The 17,629-nt window shown below is 39.0% G+C and overlaps 1 protein-coding gene across 10 annotated transcripts in view; it reads left to right on the top strand.

Annotated features, from left to right (window-relative positions):
• The window catches only part of MYO6 (myosin VI), a 426,976-nt gene that overhangs the window by 357,218 nt on the left and 52,129 nt on the right, over nt 1-17,629 (top strand). For 6 of the 10 annotated variants that reach the window (XM_033936479.1, XM_033936478.1, XM_033936475.1 and 3 more), the window contains 2 exons: nt 13,407-13,448; nt 13,857-13,886. The exons of 2 other annotated variants lie outside the window; for them this stretch is intronic. In XM_033936479.1, the coding sequence (XP_033792370.1) occupies nt 13,407-13,448; nt 13,857-13,886 (72 nt within the window). The remainder of the gene's footprint in view (nt 1-13,406; nt 13,449-13,856; nt 13,887-17,629) is intronic. 2 more of the 10 variants (XM_033936481.1, XM_033936480.1) reach the window with 1 other exon arrangement.

Raw genomic sequence — 17,629 nt, 5'->3', positions numbered from 1 at the left:
TGTGCTTTTCGCAGCTTAGTAAAAGGACCCCTTAGATTGTCATAAAAGAAATAGGGCAACTTTTAAGATAATTTTTTAATATATATATATATCATCTGAAATGCAAATAACTAAATAGTTCAAAACTACCTTTAGGATCTTTAAACCATTACTTTACAAACAGGGCTAAACAGGGTTTTGGGGGTGTTTTGTTGTTTGTTTGTTTTTGTCTTATAGCTTTTGTCTTTTAACTCTTGTAAGGAATCTTTAGTGTTAGAGTGTTAATCTGCAATCTAAAACCTAAGGGTTGTTAAGAACCAGTTGTAGTTCCATTTCTGGATTCCATGGATGAATCAAAATCCTTAATTTTGTTTAGTGTTGCTGCTTCTCAAAATCCTCACCCACATTCTTAAACATTCCCAAGCTGAGATAAATAAAAAAGGATGTTGGGGTAGGGGGATGGGGGTATTCTCACAGTAGCTGATGTTGTGTTATTGCTGCTTCAGAGCAATTTTGTGCATGCATTTATCATATTACCATTTTCCCCCATATTCTATATATGGTACCCAAAATTTTGCGCTGATATTTGAACGCCGATTTAAGATATGTGCCCAACTAAATTGGCTAATGAGATAATTAATGCCAGTAATCGGGCACTAATTGGCTAAGCGTTATTCTATAACAATGTGTGTCAAAATCCCATAGCACTCAACCCAAAATAGGGTGTGGCCATGGATGGGTTAGGGGTATTCCTAAAATTTGCACAAAGCATTAGAGAATATCAGGAATGTGTGCCTAAATTGGGCACTGGGAATTACACCTGGTTTCAGCAAGCAAAGGTCCTGGCACTCAAAAATCAGCATGCAATACTATTTTATAATGGGTGTTCATCTTTAAGTGCCCGTTATAGAATAGCATTGAGTGCCATTTACTGAATATAGCCTTCTCTTCCATTTTTGAAAAGCATGTTTTGCATAGCAAGCAAAGTCCAAAGTGAACACTACTTAAGGTGGAGCTAAAGGTCAGAATAAGGTTCTATTTGGACTATGGAAATCTCTTACCAATGCAAACAATTTGACTCATAGACCAACTGTAGATGACCTGGGTAAATTATTTAATGATAAAATCAGGATTATAAGGTCCTCTTTTACCAACATGAATCATCATGATTCGATCTACGGAGAAGAAAGTCCAGAGGATTTACCAGTAGATAGAACTTGGTACATAACATAACTTTATTCTTCTATACCTCCACAATCATACGATTTCTAGGTTTACATTGAAGAGAACTGGACAATCGGCGAATTACAAAATACAAATAGTAAAAGTACAACATATTTTTCAAGAATAGTCAGAATAGAATTATTAAATTTAGTATGACTTCTGTTTAGGAAATAAATTTGTCAAACAATGCAGTCTTAATTTCTTTCCGAAATGAGCCTTTGGTCAACCTGGCTCCATTGATGTAATTACCTAACCAAGACTACTGTTTACTTGCTTGAAACATGAAAGGACCTGTATTTACAACCAGTGATTCTTGGATAGGCAAATAAATTACAGTTTCTGGTTGTCCTTCTGGGGCTGTATAGCACAAAATGAGGTAAGAGATAGGTATGAGCTATTCCCCAAACCAATTTAAAGCAAATGCAAGAAAACTTAAACATTATCCGTGCCTCCATTGGTAAGCAGTGCAGTAATCTATAGTAGGGACTAACATGATCGCTTTTCTTCAGTCCAAATATTAAACAGACAGCCGTGTTCTGAACTATTCTTAATTTTTTCACAGTTTTTTTAGGTACACCCAAGTAAATGATATTGCAGTAGTCCAATGTAGATAGAACCAATGACTGCACCAATAATCTAAAAGATAAAGGATCAAAATATTTTTTTAATGGTCTTTAATTTCCACAGTGCAAAAAAGCACTTCTTCACCACTAAGTTCATGTGTTCAGCCATGGACAAACGGGTGTCTAATGTGACTCCTAATATTTTTATAGTTTTAGAAATCGGATAATCATGACCATTTAGGTGTAACGATGTTCTAGTAATTTTATCCTTTGGGCTTGCTAAGAAAACTTTTGGTTTTTTGTATTTAATTTCAATTTAAAATTGATTGTTCTATTTCAGTCATAATGTAGGAAATGTATTCTAAAATTTCATTGGTTATGCTATTCAAAGGAATTAACATAGAAATATCAGCATATATATAGTATTTTAGATTTAACTTTTGTAATAGATGTCCTAAGGACGAGATGTAAATATTGAATAGGGTGGGTGATAGCGGGGAACCTTGAGGCACCCCCGAAGGGTTTTTCCAGGAACTAGAGTATTCCCCATCACAAACCACTTGGTATGATCTTTTTGTTAGAAAACCCTGAAACCAGTTCCAAACTCTTCCCGACAGCCCCATTGCATCTAGGTAATATAACATTATTTCATGGTCAACTAGATCAAAAGCACTGCTAAAATCTAGTTGCAAGATCAAAGCACTGGTACCTTTACTAAAAAGATTGTAAAGATGATTAAGAATTGAAGCTAAAACTGTCTCAGTGCTAAAACCTTTTCTAAATCCTGATTGATGTTCACTAAGAATGTTAAATTTGTCTAGATAATTCATTAGTTCCAAGTTGACCAATCCTTCCAGTAGTTTGGTAAATAAGGGGATACTTGCTATGGGCCTGTAGTTGGACTTCAAGGCAATTGAGTTCTTCTGGTCTTTAGGAAGCAGCATTGCTAACATATTCAGAGGTGACACGGACAAGAGGTCATAGCCTGAAACTGAGTGGCAGCAGGTTCAGGACAAATGTCAGGAAGTTCTGTTTCACACAGCGAGTGGTGGGTGCTTGGAATGCACTCCCGGAGGAGGTTGTGGCAGAGACTACTGTACTGGGATTCAAGCGCAAGTTGGATGCACACCTTCTTGCATATCATATTGAGGGATACGGTAAAGTCGGGTCTCCAAAAAGGAGTACCTAAATGGGCCGCCGCGTGTACACCGGACTGGATGGACCTCGGTCTGATCCGGTGAAGGCGTTTCTTATGTTCTTAGGGATAGGTGTTATCAAAATGTGTCCCATTTCTTCACAGAATAACCCTCTGATAAGAGTAGTTGTTAACCAATTAAATAAATCCCTTTTAAAATCGAGTGCTGCAACTTTCATAATCTTGGAAGGACATTTGGCCAGCAAGCAGTTTGATTTTGTGTATTTATTAAACAAAATTAAAAATTGATGTCAATTTGGGAACTCAAAATGATCCCAGAGCATGGTGTACTTTGGAACCTGTAAATGATAATCAACTTAAGAAGTTATGTGATAAGACTTGGATAAAATAGTTGTATCTTAGATCCTTTTCCTTCTTACATCTTTTGTAATATTTCCTCCCAAGTTGTTTCGTGGTTAACATTACTGAGAAACTATCTTCTTGAAAATGAATGCATTACTGAAGGGTACAGATTAAGATCCAATGGTTCCATCCCATTATCGTCCAATAACTAACATTCCTTTATTAACCAAGATGATAGAATCTATCATTTCTAAACAACTTTCCAATTATTTGGACAAATTTTCCATTCTTCTCACATTTCAACACGGCTTTCGATCCAACTTTAGCACAGAAACTCTATTAATATCATTAATTTCTAAAATTCAAAGTCTGTTGTCCTAAAATCACTATGCAATTTTGTTACAATTCGATCTTTCATTGGCTTTTGATGTACTCCATCACGTCATTTTGATATGATTACTCTCAGATATAGTTATAAACCACGATTACTCTCAGATATAGGTATAAACCATAAAGAGGAAATTTGATTATGTCACACCATTCTTAAAGAATGTACATTGGCTGCCCATAAACTATAGAATAACATACAAAATTGCCCTACTAACCTTCAAAGTTCAAATGTCAAAAGCACCTTAATCACAGTGTGTCCCAGAAACTGAACATCTTTAAAGGTCAATATGATCTTTATCTGCAGTTGTTTCTATGTAACTGCAAAAGAGTTTGGGTGTCAAAATCACTGATTAAATTTAATGTTGACAATCACAAAGTGAAATACAGGAAAGAAACATCTCAACTATACTTGCACAATGCTAGGTTCAGAATTAGGAGTTGCTACCCATGAGAAAGATCTTGGAGTCATTGTAGACAGTACCTGAAGTTCTCAGCTCAGTGTTAGGAGTCTAAAAAGTATGCATAATGTTATTCATTTTTAAGTTATCTTGGACAAGATTAAGTAGTTTTTGAGTTAAAATATACTTGTTTTGACTGTTGAGCCCATAGTGAGTCTTTGGTGAATGAAATGGGATGCTGGCATTATCACCAGTGGCATAGTGAGGGGGGGGGTCCCCCGGGCGCCCTCTTGATGGGGCGCAAGCACCCATCCTCCTTTCTGCCCCCCTCCTTCCCTGCCACCCCCCAATACCATGTGTGTGCTGCTTCCCTTCCCCCATACCTCTTTAACGTTTGCAGCACGAGCAGCAACCCTAACCTGCTGCTCATGCCAGCGTTGGCTCTTCTGATATCATTCCTGGACCCACGCCTAGGAAGTGACATCAGAGGAAGAGCCAGTGCTAGTGTGAGCAGCAGGTTGGGGTTGCTGCTTGCGCCGCGAACGTTAGAGGTATGGGGGAAGGGAAAGGGCACGCAGGAGTGGGTGGGGAAGGAGCGCCACCGCCCCAGGTGCCTCTCGCCCTCTCTATACCACTGATTATCACATCCTGAATATAAATGGGTTTTTTAAAATGTAGAATTTGCTTGGAGCCTTTCCTTGGTTCCTATATGAATGAAGGCCTATTAAGATTGCATTTTTAAATTAAGAATAGTATAAAGGCTTCAACCACTTGTGGACTACATTTCTTTTAAAACAGAGATAGAGACCCTGGTATTAGCCCATTTGGACTATCATAATGGGCTCGTATGTAGGTGTTAACTAGTCCAAAATGAAGCAGCCAGCGTGATTTTGGTGAAATTGGAAGACATTCCAGCTTTTCCATTTTTAAGCAAAGAGTGCTCAGTTTAAGATCTTGGTTCCAACTTTTGTGGTATCATGAAATACAATGTTGACCACAACAGTTGCCACTTGGATAATGCAAGCGGCAAACTATTGTGGTCAACACTATCTATTCCTACTTTTAATATTCTATAGAGCTTATGAGCTAGAGCCAGAATATATTATGGAGCTGTGCCATCCATGTTGTGGAATAAATTGCTTGAGGGAATCCAGAAGGAATTGAATCAATTTAAAAGTTTCCAAGAAGATAAAGACTTGGGCTATTCCCTTGACAATTTTCCCTAGTCTGCTGTTTTCGGTACTGATTATATTGGTTATTTATAGATATGCATCACTACTTCAGTACTGTATTATTTTATTTGTATAATAGGCTTTGGTTATCCTTGAGTGGGGCTGGAAGAGTGGGCTATAAAATTTTTAATCAATAAATAAAGGAAATGGAATGGTGCTTTTAACAAACAAATGCTGAGCGGATTAGGGCTTTTTGCAACACAGAAGAGACAATTGAGGAAGAGAATTATCCGGTTACAAAACCCTTGGATAAAATAAGTTAATTAGGAAACTGAAGGAAATGAATCTATTCTCTAGGATTTTCCAAATATTGCTAGTGATGGGGTGGCTACTGTCATTACAAGAAACTGGCCTAGATGGGCCTTTGGTCCAAGTCTGACCCAGCAGAACATTTGTTATGTTTTTCAGATCAGTAGCATTGAACACGCACAGTAACTGAAAGCCAGTGTAGCAGTGATTTGTCAGTTAGTTATTCATTCATTTACCTCTTATTAAGCCACTTCTGCAATATTCTGAAATGAAATCTTAGGCTTTGATGAGTGAAGTGCTTCTGCTTTATTCTCATTGTATGCTATTCATTTTGGAAAAAGAAAATGCTGGTTATTGATGTGATCTGCTTTGCAGGAATACAGCACTGCCAGCTAATCCTGATAGCCATAAAACAGTGATGACTAGGAATAGCTTAGTTTGCAAGAACAGTAAGTTGCTATTATTTATTGTACCTGAATATCTTTTACGTGCAAGAATGAAAATGAATTGTAGACATCCATTAATACAATAACTTGAGTAGAATAGTTTTAATTGTATGTAAAGTAGACTTTTGTGCAATGTTCAATGCCTTTGATAATGTTATTACTACTATTTATCATTTCTATAGCATTGAAAGGCATAGGCATTCATTAGATGGTCCCTGCTCAATAGAGCTTACAATCTAATTTGGACAGACAGGACATTTCAAGGTTGGGAAATTTCTGGCAGAAGGAATAATGCAATGGGTATAGTTAACTGATAGCGATTGGGAGTTGAGAGTCAAAAGTAGCTTCAAAAAACATAACATAACGTAGGATTTCTAGACTGCATAGCCGTTAAGTTGAACATGGTTTACAAAAGATTAATAAAAAGAAACACAATTGGGAGGACATCATGTAGGTAAGGTCTAGTTGGCTATAAACCTAGAAAAAAGAAATGTTTTTAATTGTTTTCAATTGTTTTCTAAAATGTGGGTAAGCATGGGACAAAGATAGAAATTGTTGAAAGTCTTTATCATAAAAAGCTGCCTAAAAAGCAAGGGTACGATCGTGGTATTTTTTACTTTTGCAGCCCTTTACAGGTGGAAATATAAAAAGGGTATGAGATCTTCTAATGTTCTTATGAGAGGGCTTTTAACTTAGGTTTGAATATTGCTAGAGACTGAGCATGACGCATTGACTCTGGCAGCCTGTACGGCATACGGTGCAGCAAGAAAGAAGGGACGGAGTCTGGAGTTGGTGGTGAAGGAGAAGGGTACAGATAAGTTTGACTTACCTGATTTATTAAAGATTTACTATTTGCACTGTGTTGTGCGGGATGATCTGTAGTACTGTTAAAGCCCCTATCCTGTAGGCACCTTTATCATGCAGTCTAAAATCTGAGTCTGAGGGCACTAAACAATTTATGTAAGGTCCCATAGTGAGTAGTATCAAGGGGAATGAAACTTATACTTAAGGTTTGAAGACCCTAGGCTTCACAGATAGACCACTCAACTCTCTTTATGCTGGTATGAATTTAATAATCAAGTAGTAACATCTTACAGGAACAAATCACACAGCATATAGAGTGATAGAGCATACACCAGGCTGGCCAGGCTGATGGAAAACCTCCGATGAGTTCTGAAACTATGGTCTAGGGAGCTTTCTTTTATATGATTCTAGCAGCTCTGGCCCACGTTGGTGCCTGTTACATTTCACACTTTCATTGGTTAATTATATTCATTATTACAGGACTTTCCTCCCCCTCCTCATCCCCCTGTTTGAAGATTATGAAATCTTCAACTCCAAGGTCAAGGTGTGGTTGAAGGTCATGCAGGTTATTGGTCACGGAGCATAGGCATAAGGCCCTGATGCTCAATAAGTAGGCTTGATATGGATTAAGAGGACAAATAAACTAACCCAACCCCATCTAAACTTTAATGGCATGTGTCACAGTATAACTCAGCAATTCTATATGCAACTATTAGTAGAAAAGAATAATGGTGATAGAGTATTAATTTATCGTTTGATAAGCAAAGAAGGTGCTATACCAATGACTCTTAATAACTTGTCATATCCTGATCCACATGGGCAATATTGTAGGTGTAGGGAGTCCCTATTTCAACTTTTGAGATAGTTCGAGCAACTAAGCATCTGCGGGGGAATGGGGGGGGGGTTCATAATCTGGGTGGGGGGTTTCAAAATCTGATCTGATATTCAGGATGTGGATCAAGTTCACAGTGAATATGGGTGGCTAACATTTTAATATACCTTTCTTTTATGGCTTCATCCTGTCATGATCATACTATATCCAAAAGGGATAAATTAACCAGTTAGATTATTTCCATGCCCCTCTAAAATAGCTGGGATCAGTGCAGACTCGACTGGGTCCAGACACCATCAAGTTATGCTCAAGGCCAGGGTGGACGTCCAGGTAATCACATCAAATTTTCTTACGTCAGCTGGGCTCGTTGCTTCTTCTTCACTGCACTTTCTCTCAACTTAGTAGCAAGAAAGGGGATGGAAATAATCTAATTGAAAATGGAAAATAGCTATAGCTAAGGAGCGATTTGTGGGAGTCAAAACAGGATGAAAATGCATAAAAGTCACAATCAAGTGAAACACATGGATCTTGCAATAGGGTTGTTAGAAATAATCACAAACAGATGAATATATATATATATATATATACTACATGAGTCCATAAAAGAGTTAAAGTGTAAATCAATAAGTCCATAATTAAAGCTGTAGAAGTTCAAGGTCACGAAAGTCATCCCGTTCTTAGTAGCAGTAGTCAAGAAGTCTTCGCTGATAGGTCTTTAGGGATTCCTTCTCTGGTAGCAAGGTCCTTCCGCTGGGACTCATCCATCATCAAGGTGCCATACGGATGAAGATTCTCAGCAATGATATTTCAAATAGCATTAGTCCATGATCGTGCAAATAAGTCATTAACAGACATCGAAAGGCACCAACACGGATTTTTCATGTAGCAAACCAGCTTCCCTTGATATGGCAATTGCCTTTGTGAAGTGATCTGCAATTAATAAGGCAGAAATATCTATACTGTGTATATCATTTAATTTGTTTCCAACTATACCTGGGTAATATTACTAACAGGATAGGTACAGCATTAAAGGATGAAATATAAAAGAAACCAAAAACTTAACTGCTTTCATTTAAATAACCTAAGGTCTAATATTTGGATAGGCTGAATTATATTTGTCAGCCTACAGGAATTAGAATCAAAGAAAATCAACCTCAAGTAAAAGGATGGACATATTAACACATAGGTTATATTGAAATATTGAAACTTTGCTGAAACAAACAAAAAAAATGATACAACCTAAAAATTAAAACAAATTAGGATCTATGGGGGAAATGTCTTTCCCATGAAATTCTATCAAAGCATGGGTACAGTTTCATTTGGCTCATAATATATTTTGCTAAGGAAACAAATAAAGTAATACATGTTGTTTAGACACATGATTTTCCTAACAAGCAGTGAACAGCCTATAACGAGTTAACAGTATAGTTGAAACACTCAAAGCATTTCTATTTGTGACCGGGGAGATAAAAAGCAGAAATTAGTTACTTTCGCTTTGGTCGCTTCGGTATGTGGTAAATTTGGAAAAAAAGACTTTCACTAATAGTCTAAAAAGACTTTCACTAACATTCTGAATTTCAATCAATAAAACTGGACTTTTTCTTCAGCAACTTATTAGAAAAGTTCTTAAGCAAAGTTAGAAATGGTTTTTAAATAAAGCTAAACCAGGAAGTGTTAGAAACTAGGAAGTGTTAGAAACCAGGAAATGTTAGAAACCAGGACGTAACCCTGTATGCATCAGATAAATAATAATAATAAAAAAAAGGGAAGTAGCGTTTTCTTTTTGCAAGTTTCAAGAAACATCAGGGAGAAAGAAAAACTCTTAGAACCTCAGAATCAGGGTAAATATGAGCTCCACCTCCCCCTGCAGTCCACTAGGAAGATCAACTGTTTTTTACACCTAAGCAGCAGCAGGACCAGCCACCACTACCAAGAGCCCTTTACCCCGATCCAGCCAGGCATGTGAGCTCCTCCCTCTGCAGTCCATTGGAGAGATCAATCTACCTGCTTTTAAATATCAGCAACAGTGGGAAATCAACTGCTTTTACACCTCAGCAGCAGCGGAACTATCCGCAACTACCAAGAGCACACAGACCCGATCCAACCAAGAGTGTGAGCTCCACCTCCCCCTGCAGTCCACTAGGAAGATCAACTGTTTTTTACACCTAAGCAGCAACAGGACCAGCCACCACTACCGAGAGCCCTTTGCCCTGATCCAGCCAGACAAGTAAGCTCTTCCCCAGCATTCCGTTGGAAAAATCAATATGCTTGCTTTTAAATATTATCAGAAGTAGGAGATCAACTGCTTTTACACCTAAGCAGCACCAAGACCAGCCGCCACTATCGAGAGCCTTTGTCCCAATCCAGCCAGACATGTGTGCTCTTCACCATACAATTTGTTGGAGAGATCAATCTGCCTGCTTTTAAATATCAACAGCATTGGGAAAACAACTGCTTTTACACCTAAGCAGCAGCGGGTACATCCGCAACCACCAAGAGCCCACAGACCCGATCCTGCCAGGAGCGTGAACTCCTCCCCCTGCAGTCCATTGGAGAGATCAATCTGCCTGCTTTTAAATATCAGCAGCAGTGGAGATCAACTGCTTTTACATCTAAGCAGCAATGAGACCAGCCACAACCACCGAGAGCACTCAGACCCGATCCTACCAAGAATGTGAACTCTTCCCCCCCTGCAATCCGCTAAGAAGATCAACTGTCGGCTCCGGGTGGCTTTCCCGCAGAGGAGAGAATCCTGCATTCACCGTGGACCTCATCTGGGGCAGCCTCCTTGGAGCGGCTGGGGCACGGGCAGTGTGTCTGGGAGGGAATGCATGGATGGGAGAACATCGCAGGGGAGGAGACATAGGCATCCTGGGACTGTCGGCCAGAAGAAGCCCTTTCTGGATACGTCAATCGCTCCTCCTAAACTTACTTGCTCCACTTCATCACTGACGCTGACCCATTCTGCTTCTATTCCTTTCTCTCCTCTCTTCTACCTTCCAAAGTATTTAGATCAATGCTGTCTTTTTAAAATGTTTATTTTATTTTTATTTTTCCTCTAACTCTACTTTTCACTTCACTATTACCCTCCAGGTACTTTAGTTAGATTGTGAGCCTTCGGGACAGTAAGGGAATTTTCCAAGTACCTTTCTTATTTCCAATCTTAATGTATATTTTCTGTAAACCGCTTAGAACCTAACGGATGTAGCGGTATATAAGAAATAAATTACATTACATTACATTACATAAATAAAGGAAATCAATTTCTCTTTTTATATTGTTAATGATATTGAGTACTCATAAATGGAAATCGCTCTTATTTCCAAAAACATTGAATTTAACGTATGACACAATACAACAGATAACGGTAACATAAAGGACTGTACTGCTGAAAAAAATGACAGACATAATTGCTAGCAAATATTAAGGGAAAGCCCCTCTTGTAGCTAAAAAAATTGATTCTGTTAAAGTGCACTTGTATAATATTGCAGTTTTTGTGTTTTTCCCTGACACTAGGAAACAAAGGGGTTTTCGCTTGTCTATTAGTTAAACGTACTCATGACATATATTACTATGCAAAAACAACTCAAATTCTTCTTATCTACGTGCATTATCTTTCTCTAATCTTCAGTAATCTGTTTAGGTTCCACCATGGTATTCTGTAAGCTTTGTTCTACACAGGTTTTATTAGTTAATTGTTGCAAGGCAGGGCTGGCTCAACTTATAGACGAGGTGAGACCCCAGTCCAGGGCACCATTGATAAAGGATGCCGGTCTACCTTCAGCTCTTGGAGGGATAGATGTAGGTCTGGGATTATGGCACCTTTTATCACCAGCACCCTGAGCTAGTCTTTCACCTGGTGCAGCAGGAGGGGAGCACTTGAAAAGAGGGGGGGGTGAGATATCGGATCACAGGTGAGGGGAGAGTGAAAGAGTAGAGGAAGGGATATCAGATTGCGGATGGAGTTGGAGGCCCCAAAGCAAAAATTGACTCATGGTGCCACAGTCCCTTAAGCCGACCCTGCTGGGTACCATGGTTGACAACGAGTGTGATTAGGGTTGTAGAGTTTTTCTAAAATTCAAATTAATGGAAACAGTTTATATTAGATGACGGCTTGGCTTTTTTCCCATTTGAATACAATGGGGGGGGGGGGGGGCATGTATGTAAATAGATATCCTTCGTATTAATTGGGGAAATCCTGAAAATCTGACTGGGTTGTGGCCCTCAAAGACCAACATTGAGCACCTCTGCTCTATATTATATGTACTTACATATACAATCATGCGTTCACATGAATGCATAGTTGTACGTATCAAGCATGTTTAGAGCCATGTTTACTAAAGGTGCATGTTAAAAAAATCTCATATACCATGGGCTGATTCTATATATCACACCTAAAAAATTGATGTTGACTGTGGCGCTAAGTGCAATATTATAAAAGTTATTTGCAACTTAAGTAGAATCACGCTTTGCAATGGTTATGTGTCATAACTTTTAGATGCACCCTTTTAGGCCAAGGAAAACATGCCAAAGTTGTGTGCACATTGGTGCACAAGCTAAAAACTTGCTCATAACTTAAAAGAATGCAAATGACACTAAACTGTTCAAAGTTGTTAAAATGCATGCGGATTGTGAAAAATTATAGGCGGACCTTAGGAAATTGGAAGACTGGGTGTCCAAATGGCAGATGAAATTTAATGTGGACAAATGCAAAGTGATGCACATTGGAAAGAATAACCCGAATTACAGTTACCGGATGCTAGGGTCCACCTTGGGGGTTAGCGCCCAAGAAAAGGATCTGGGTATCATCGTAGACAATACGATGAAACCTTCCGCCCAATGTGTGGCGTTGGCCAAAAAAGCAAACAGGATGCTAGGAATTATTTAAAAAGGGATGGTTAAGACTAAGAACGTTATAATGCCCCTGTATCACTCCATGGTGCGACCTCATTTGGAATATTGCGTTCAATTCTGGTCTCCTTATCTCAAGAAAGATATAGTGGCGCTAGAAAAGGTTCAAAGAAGAGCAACCAAGATGGTAAAGGGGATGGAACTCTTCTCGTATGAGGAAAGACTAAAACGGTTAGTGCTTTTCAGCTTGGAAAAGAGACGGCTGAGGGGAGTGGAATAGAACGGGTATAAGTGGATCGATTTTTCAGTCCGTCAAAAATTACAAAAACTAGGGGACATTCGATGAAGTTACAGGGAAATACTTTAAAAACTAATAGGAGGAATTTTTTTCACTCAGAGAATAGTTAAGCTCTGGAACGCGTTGCCAGAGGTTGTGGTAAGAGCGGATAGCGTAGCTGGTTTTAAAAAAGGTTTGGACAAGTTCCTGGAGGAAAAGTCCATAGTCTGTTATTGAGAGGGTCATGGGGAAAGGCACTGCTTGCCCTGGATCAGTAGCATGGAATATTGCTACTCCTTGGGTTTTGGCCAGGTACTAGTGACCTGGATTGGCCACCGTGAGAACGGGCTACTGGGCTTGATGGACCATTGGTCTGACCCAGTAAGGCTGTTCATATGTGTGTGTAACTTTCAATTAACTCCAATTAATATGTTATGAGGTGTTAATTACCAATTATCAGCATTGGTGAGGCCTATCAGTTAAGTTGAACACATACATTGGGTATACACACCGATATACACGTGCAACTTCAGATGCCATATTCAGAATTTGGGGGTATGAGAGTAAATTCTAATATCCATTAGTGTTACACCTGTTTTATGTGAGTCATATTTGTCATTTTTGTTTTTGTATTTTACCTGCAAGTTTTGGTTTTTTTTACAGATTGAATACTGAAATCATTCAACCTGTCTCATTAGCTGCTAAGTAAGGACAGACATTTTATATTGCAGGATATATATCTATATAATTATGTTTGCATGTATTCAACTTTTGATTTACAGTAATAAAATAGTTTTTAAACAAGTATGATCAGAATAACATAAACACAGATAAATTAAGGCAAATATGATTGAGTCTAAATTTATGCTTTAAGTAATTATCTATAATGTGATATTATCTAATCAAATTAGCCAGTGAAATAATTTTCTAGAAAATTATAGTTGTGTAGTTTTGGTTTGTTTGTCACTTTCTTTGACTGCTTCAAGGAAAAATCAATAAATATGAAATCAAAAGGAGGAAAAAAAAATGAGCAACTAACCTTTTCACACTCCTGTCTGTCAGAAGCCTAATTAAGAAATGTTGAGACTAATCCAGATTTCTTTTTGTTTGCAGAACTGGTGTACCAGGCCCGAAAATGACAATGTATGACTTGGTTTTAATTTTTTTTTTTTTTTTGTACTTAGAAATGTTGTTTTGCTGTTTATTTCGTGTAAATATGGAAGTAGATTACTTTTTAATTTATGAACCTAGGCAGAGCTCTAGATAGAAGAATCATAGGCGAGAGGCATGTCCTGTAATCAGTCAGTCAGTACCTGTGCCTCTGCTCCTTCTGCAGCACTCCCCCACCACCGGCAGTAATAGAATGCTCAGGGCCGTGGCTGGAGGACTTCCGCGCATGTTCGGACATCAATGTGATTATATCACGCATGCTTGTGATGTCATCACATTGACATCTGCACATTTCTGGGTGCCCTCCAGCCATAGCCATGAGATTAGTGTGCCTCACCTTAAAATGTTGGCGATACTCTGCCTTAACTACATCTTTTTTGTAGACATTAAAGGGTTAGTGCACTAACCACAGGCTAATTGTTTAGCATATAGCGATGTAGCTGTGCTAATTGATTAGCGCTGGGCAAGCCTACTCTCTGCCCTCATACACCCCCACCCCAGTGTTAAAACATTATCAGCATGTGGAATGCATGCACACATGCCAGAATTCCTGCAGGATGCTCCATTGTAGTGAATTTTAATCTGCAATAAGCGTGTGTTGGTGCTTACCGCAGTTTTGTAAAGGACCCCTTAGTGAACATATTGCTTAGACACAGCTGGGACCAATATTCCATAAGAATATAGAAATTTTTAAGCTATTAAAGAGGTATAGGGCCTCCCCCTCCCCCTGCCCCCCTGTTTTTATTATATAGATTAGGGATGGGCAGTGCATGCAAAAAAAATCTCATGGAAATTCACTGAATATAAATGAGACTCACAGAAAAAGACCCTCATTGTCCATCCAGTCTGCTCAATAAGGTGACAGGGCCTCACCTACCACACTGAGTATGCCCATGTTTAATTGCTAGTTGTGAAGTCACCACCATGCCAACCACGATGGGGGATAATTTGTGGTGTATTGCTGACAGTATTCAACTTACCAGTCAAGTTGCCTTCCCCTTCCTCCTAAGCCACACAGTTTCCCCCACTTGTAGTATGTGATCAACACACTAATCAGTTAGTGCCTGAGGCATTGCTGCATAATAATTGATTGACATGGGGTTAGTGCATGGGTCCTTTCCGCCTCTAAAATAGGTGTCGGTAGTGGCTCGCACAGTAACTTTTTTAATGACATGCACCAATGGCGAATTTAGCGCATGGCCAATAATTAGGAAAATGAGAGGGGGAGCTATTTTATATTTGGTCCTTAGTGGAATGCAGGACATAGTATGGGAGATAACTGTGTTGAGTCCGCTGGGAAACAGTGATCATGATCAAATTTGAGCTGATAAATGGAGTGACATCAGTAAAGAAATCTATTGTAGCGGCATTTAATTTTTGCAAGGGCGACTATGATAAAATAAGGAAAATGATTAAAAAGAAGCTAAAAGGATCTGTTGTAAAGTCAGAAGTGTAAATCAGGCATGGATGTTTTTTAAAAATACCATCATGGAAGCCCAGACCAGATGTTTTCCACGTATTAAAAAATGGTGTAAAGAAGAGAAAACAAGAGCCGGCGTGGTTAAAAGGTGAAGTGAAAGAGGCTATTATAGCCATGAAAACATCCTTTGAAGAATTGGAAAAGGATCCCAATGAAGAAAATAAGAAGAGACATATGCACTGGCAACTTAGATGCAAAGCATTGATAAAGAAAGCTAAACAAGTATATGAAGAACAACTTACCAAAGAGGCAAAAACTCATAGTAACAGTTTTTTTTAGGTACATCAGAAGCAGAAAAACTGAAAGAATCCGTGGAACCATTGGATGACCAAGGAGTAAAAGGTGCACTCAGGGAGGATAAGGCTATAGCGGAGAAACTGAATGAATTATTTGCTTCTGACTTTACATAAGAAGAAGTAAGAAATCTACCTGATCTGGAAATGGTTTTCAAGGGTGATGAGGTGGAGGAATTGAAAGAAATCGTGGTGAACCTGGAAGACATACTAAGCCAAATTAACAAGTTGAAGAGTGATAAATCACCTGGACCGGATGGTATACATCCCAGAGTACTGAAAGAACTCAAACATGAAATTGCTGATCTGTTGTAAGTGATCTGTAACCTATCGCTAAAATCATCTGTAGTAGGGGGCCAATAGCGCTCGGGTAGAAGAGGCTTGTGAACAAAGCCAGGAGAGGAGACAGAGGAGAGAAACAATAGGGGAGAGAAGGCAGGAGAGAAACAGTAAGGGAGAGAAGGCAGGAGAGAGCAAGGGACAGCGGTGAGAGTTAGCTCCGTCCACGCCCGACGTCATCCACCGGAACTAACCCTTAAAAGGGGAGGGGCCAATAGCGCTCAGCCATTCGGCACTTTAAAGGCGCTCGCCTTAGCGAAAGCGCCTTTGCGAAGGGCCTTAAGAAAGGACGAGTCACTGCAAAGGAGAGCAGAGGGCAACTGCAGCAGACACAGAGGGCAACCACAGAAGACACACAAACAAGCAAGGAGAGCAGTTAACATGTCAGTACTGACAGAGAGAGAGACATTTTGAATTCCAGAGGTGGGAGGGAGAGAGTTGTTGGCTCAGATGTGAAGGGAGGGGGGTTGGGTTTGAAATGCTGAACCCATAGGCTGACAGGGAAGAGATCATGCTGCTGACAGAGTTAGAGGGGTGCTTAATTCTTTTTGGCCTTGTAGATAAGACAATTATGGGTTTTTTAATGCCTTTTTTAGCCCATATTTGTTAACGTATAGTTGAGTATATATGGTACATCTCATCAAGCTGACATTGAATCCTTAGGAGAGAGGTACTTAAGGACAAGCAACTCAGTGTGTCCCGGATAGGATAATAAGCTATGATGAACTAGACAGATGAGGGGGGGTGAGGGAGGGAGGGGGGGAATGCTATGAGGATATAAGAAGGCACTAATGGTGTAATTCCATGATTGTTAGCATATATTCCAATTCTTGGAACACACCCATCCCGGAACACCTATAATTATAGAATACCATTTAGTGTTGAATTGTGAGTACTGAATCCATCCCACAGTGTATATCTGCAAGAAGGTGTACACATGGGCAGAACCTACACAAGTATAACTTATGATATAGAATACTATAATGCCCAGCATTTTGCCTATGTTTTGGCACCTACCTTTTGGCAGCCTATTTAAGATTATCTCCACAGGATATCTATGTGAGATTTCTGAAAACATGACTTTAATGTACCTTTTTTTTTGCAAAAATTTTATTAGATAATGTTCTAAAAGCCAATTCTATTTTTCACCGTAATCAAAAAATTGTGCTTTTGACTCTTTTTTAATTATACATTTTGTAAGAAGAAAACTTAATTTTTAGATGTTGAAAGGGCTTCATTTTTTATTTACAAAGAGCATACTTGTAAAAAATCTGAACATTGTTTATCCTTTGAGGTTAGTAGATCTTTTTTATGTTTAGTGCATAAAGCTATCAGGTTTTTTTGTTGTTGTTGGGGTAGATTCATTTCAGAAACTTGTATGAGATCAAATAAGCCTGTTCTTTCATTTAAATCACATTCTGTAAGATTGGTAGCTAACGACTGTGCTCATAGAACATACACATCTGAAGAAGGGAGATAGAAAGATGCAACTTGGCATTCTTTACACTTCTTTACAAAACATCACAGATTAAGTAAGTGGCCCTCTCTGGATGCCAAGCTGTATGTGTGTGTATGGGGGGGGGAGACAATGAACAGCACAAGCC

This window comes from Geotrypetes seraphini, chromosome 3, assembly GCF_902459505.1.
Source record: "Geotrypetes seraphini chromosome 3, aGeoSer1.1, whole genome shotgun sequence".
Lineage (NCBI taxonomy): Eukaryota > Metazoa > Chordata > Amphibia > Gymnophiona > Dermophiidae > Geotrypetes > Geotrypetes seraphini.
Note: the sequence above shows the minus strand (reverse complement) of the source record. Positions and strands in the feature narration are given on the sequence as shown.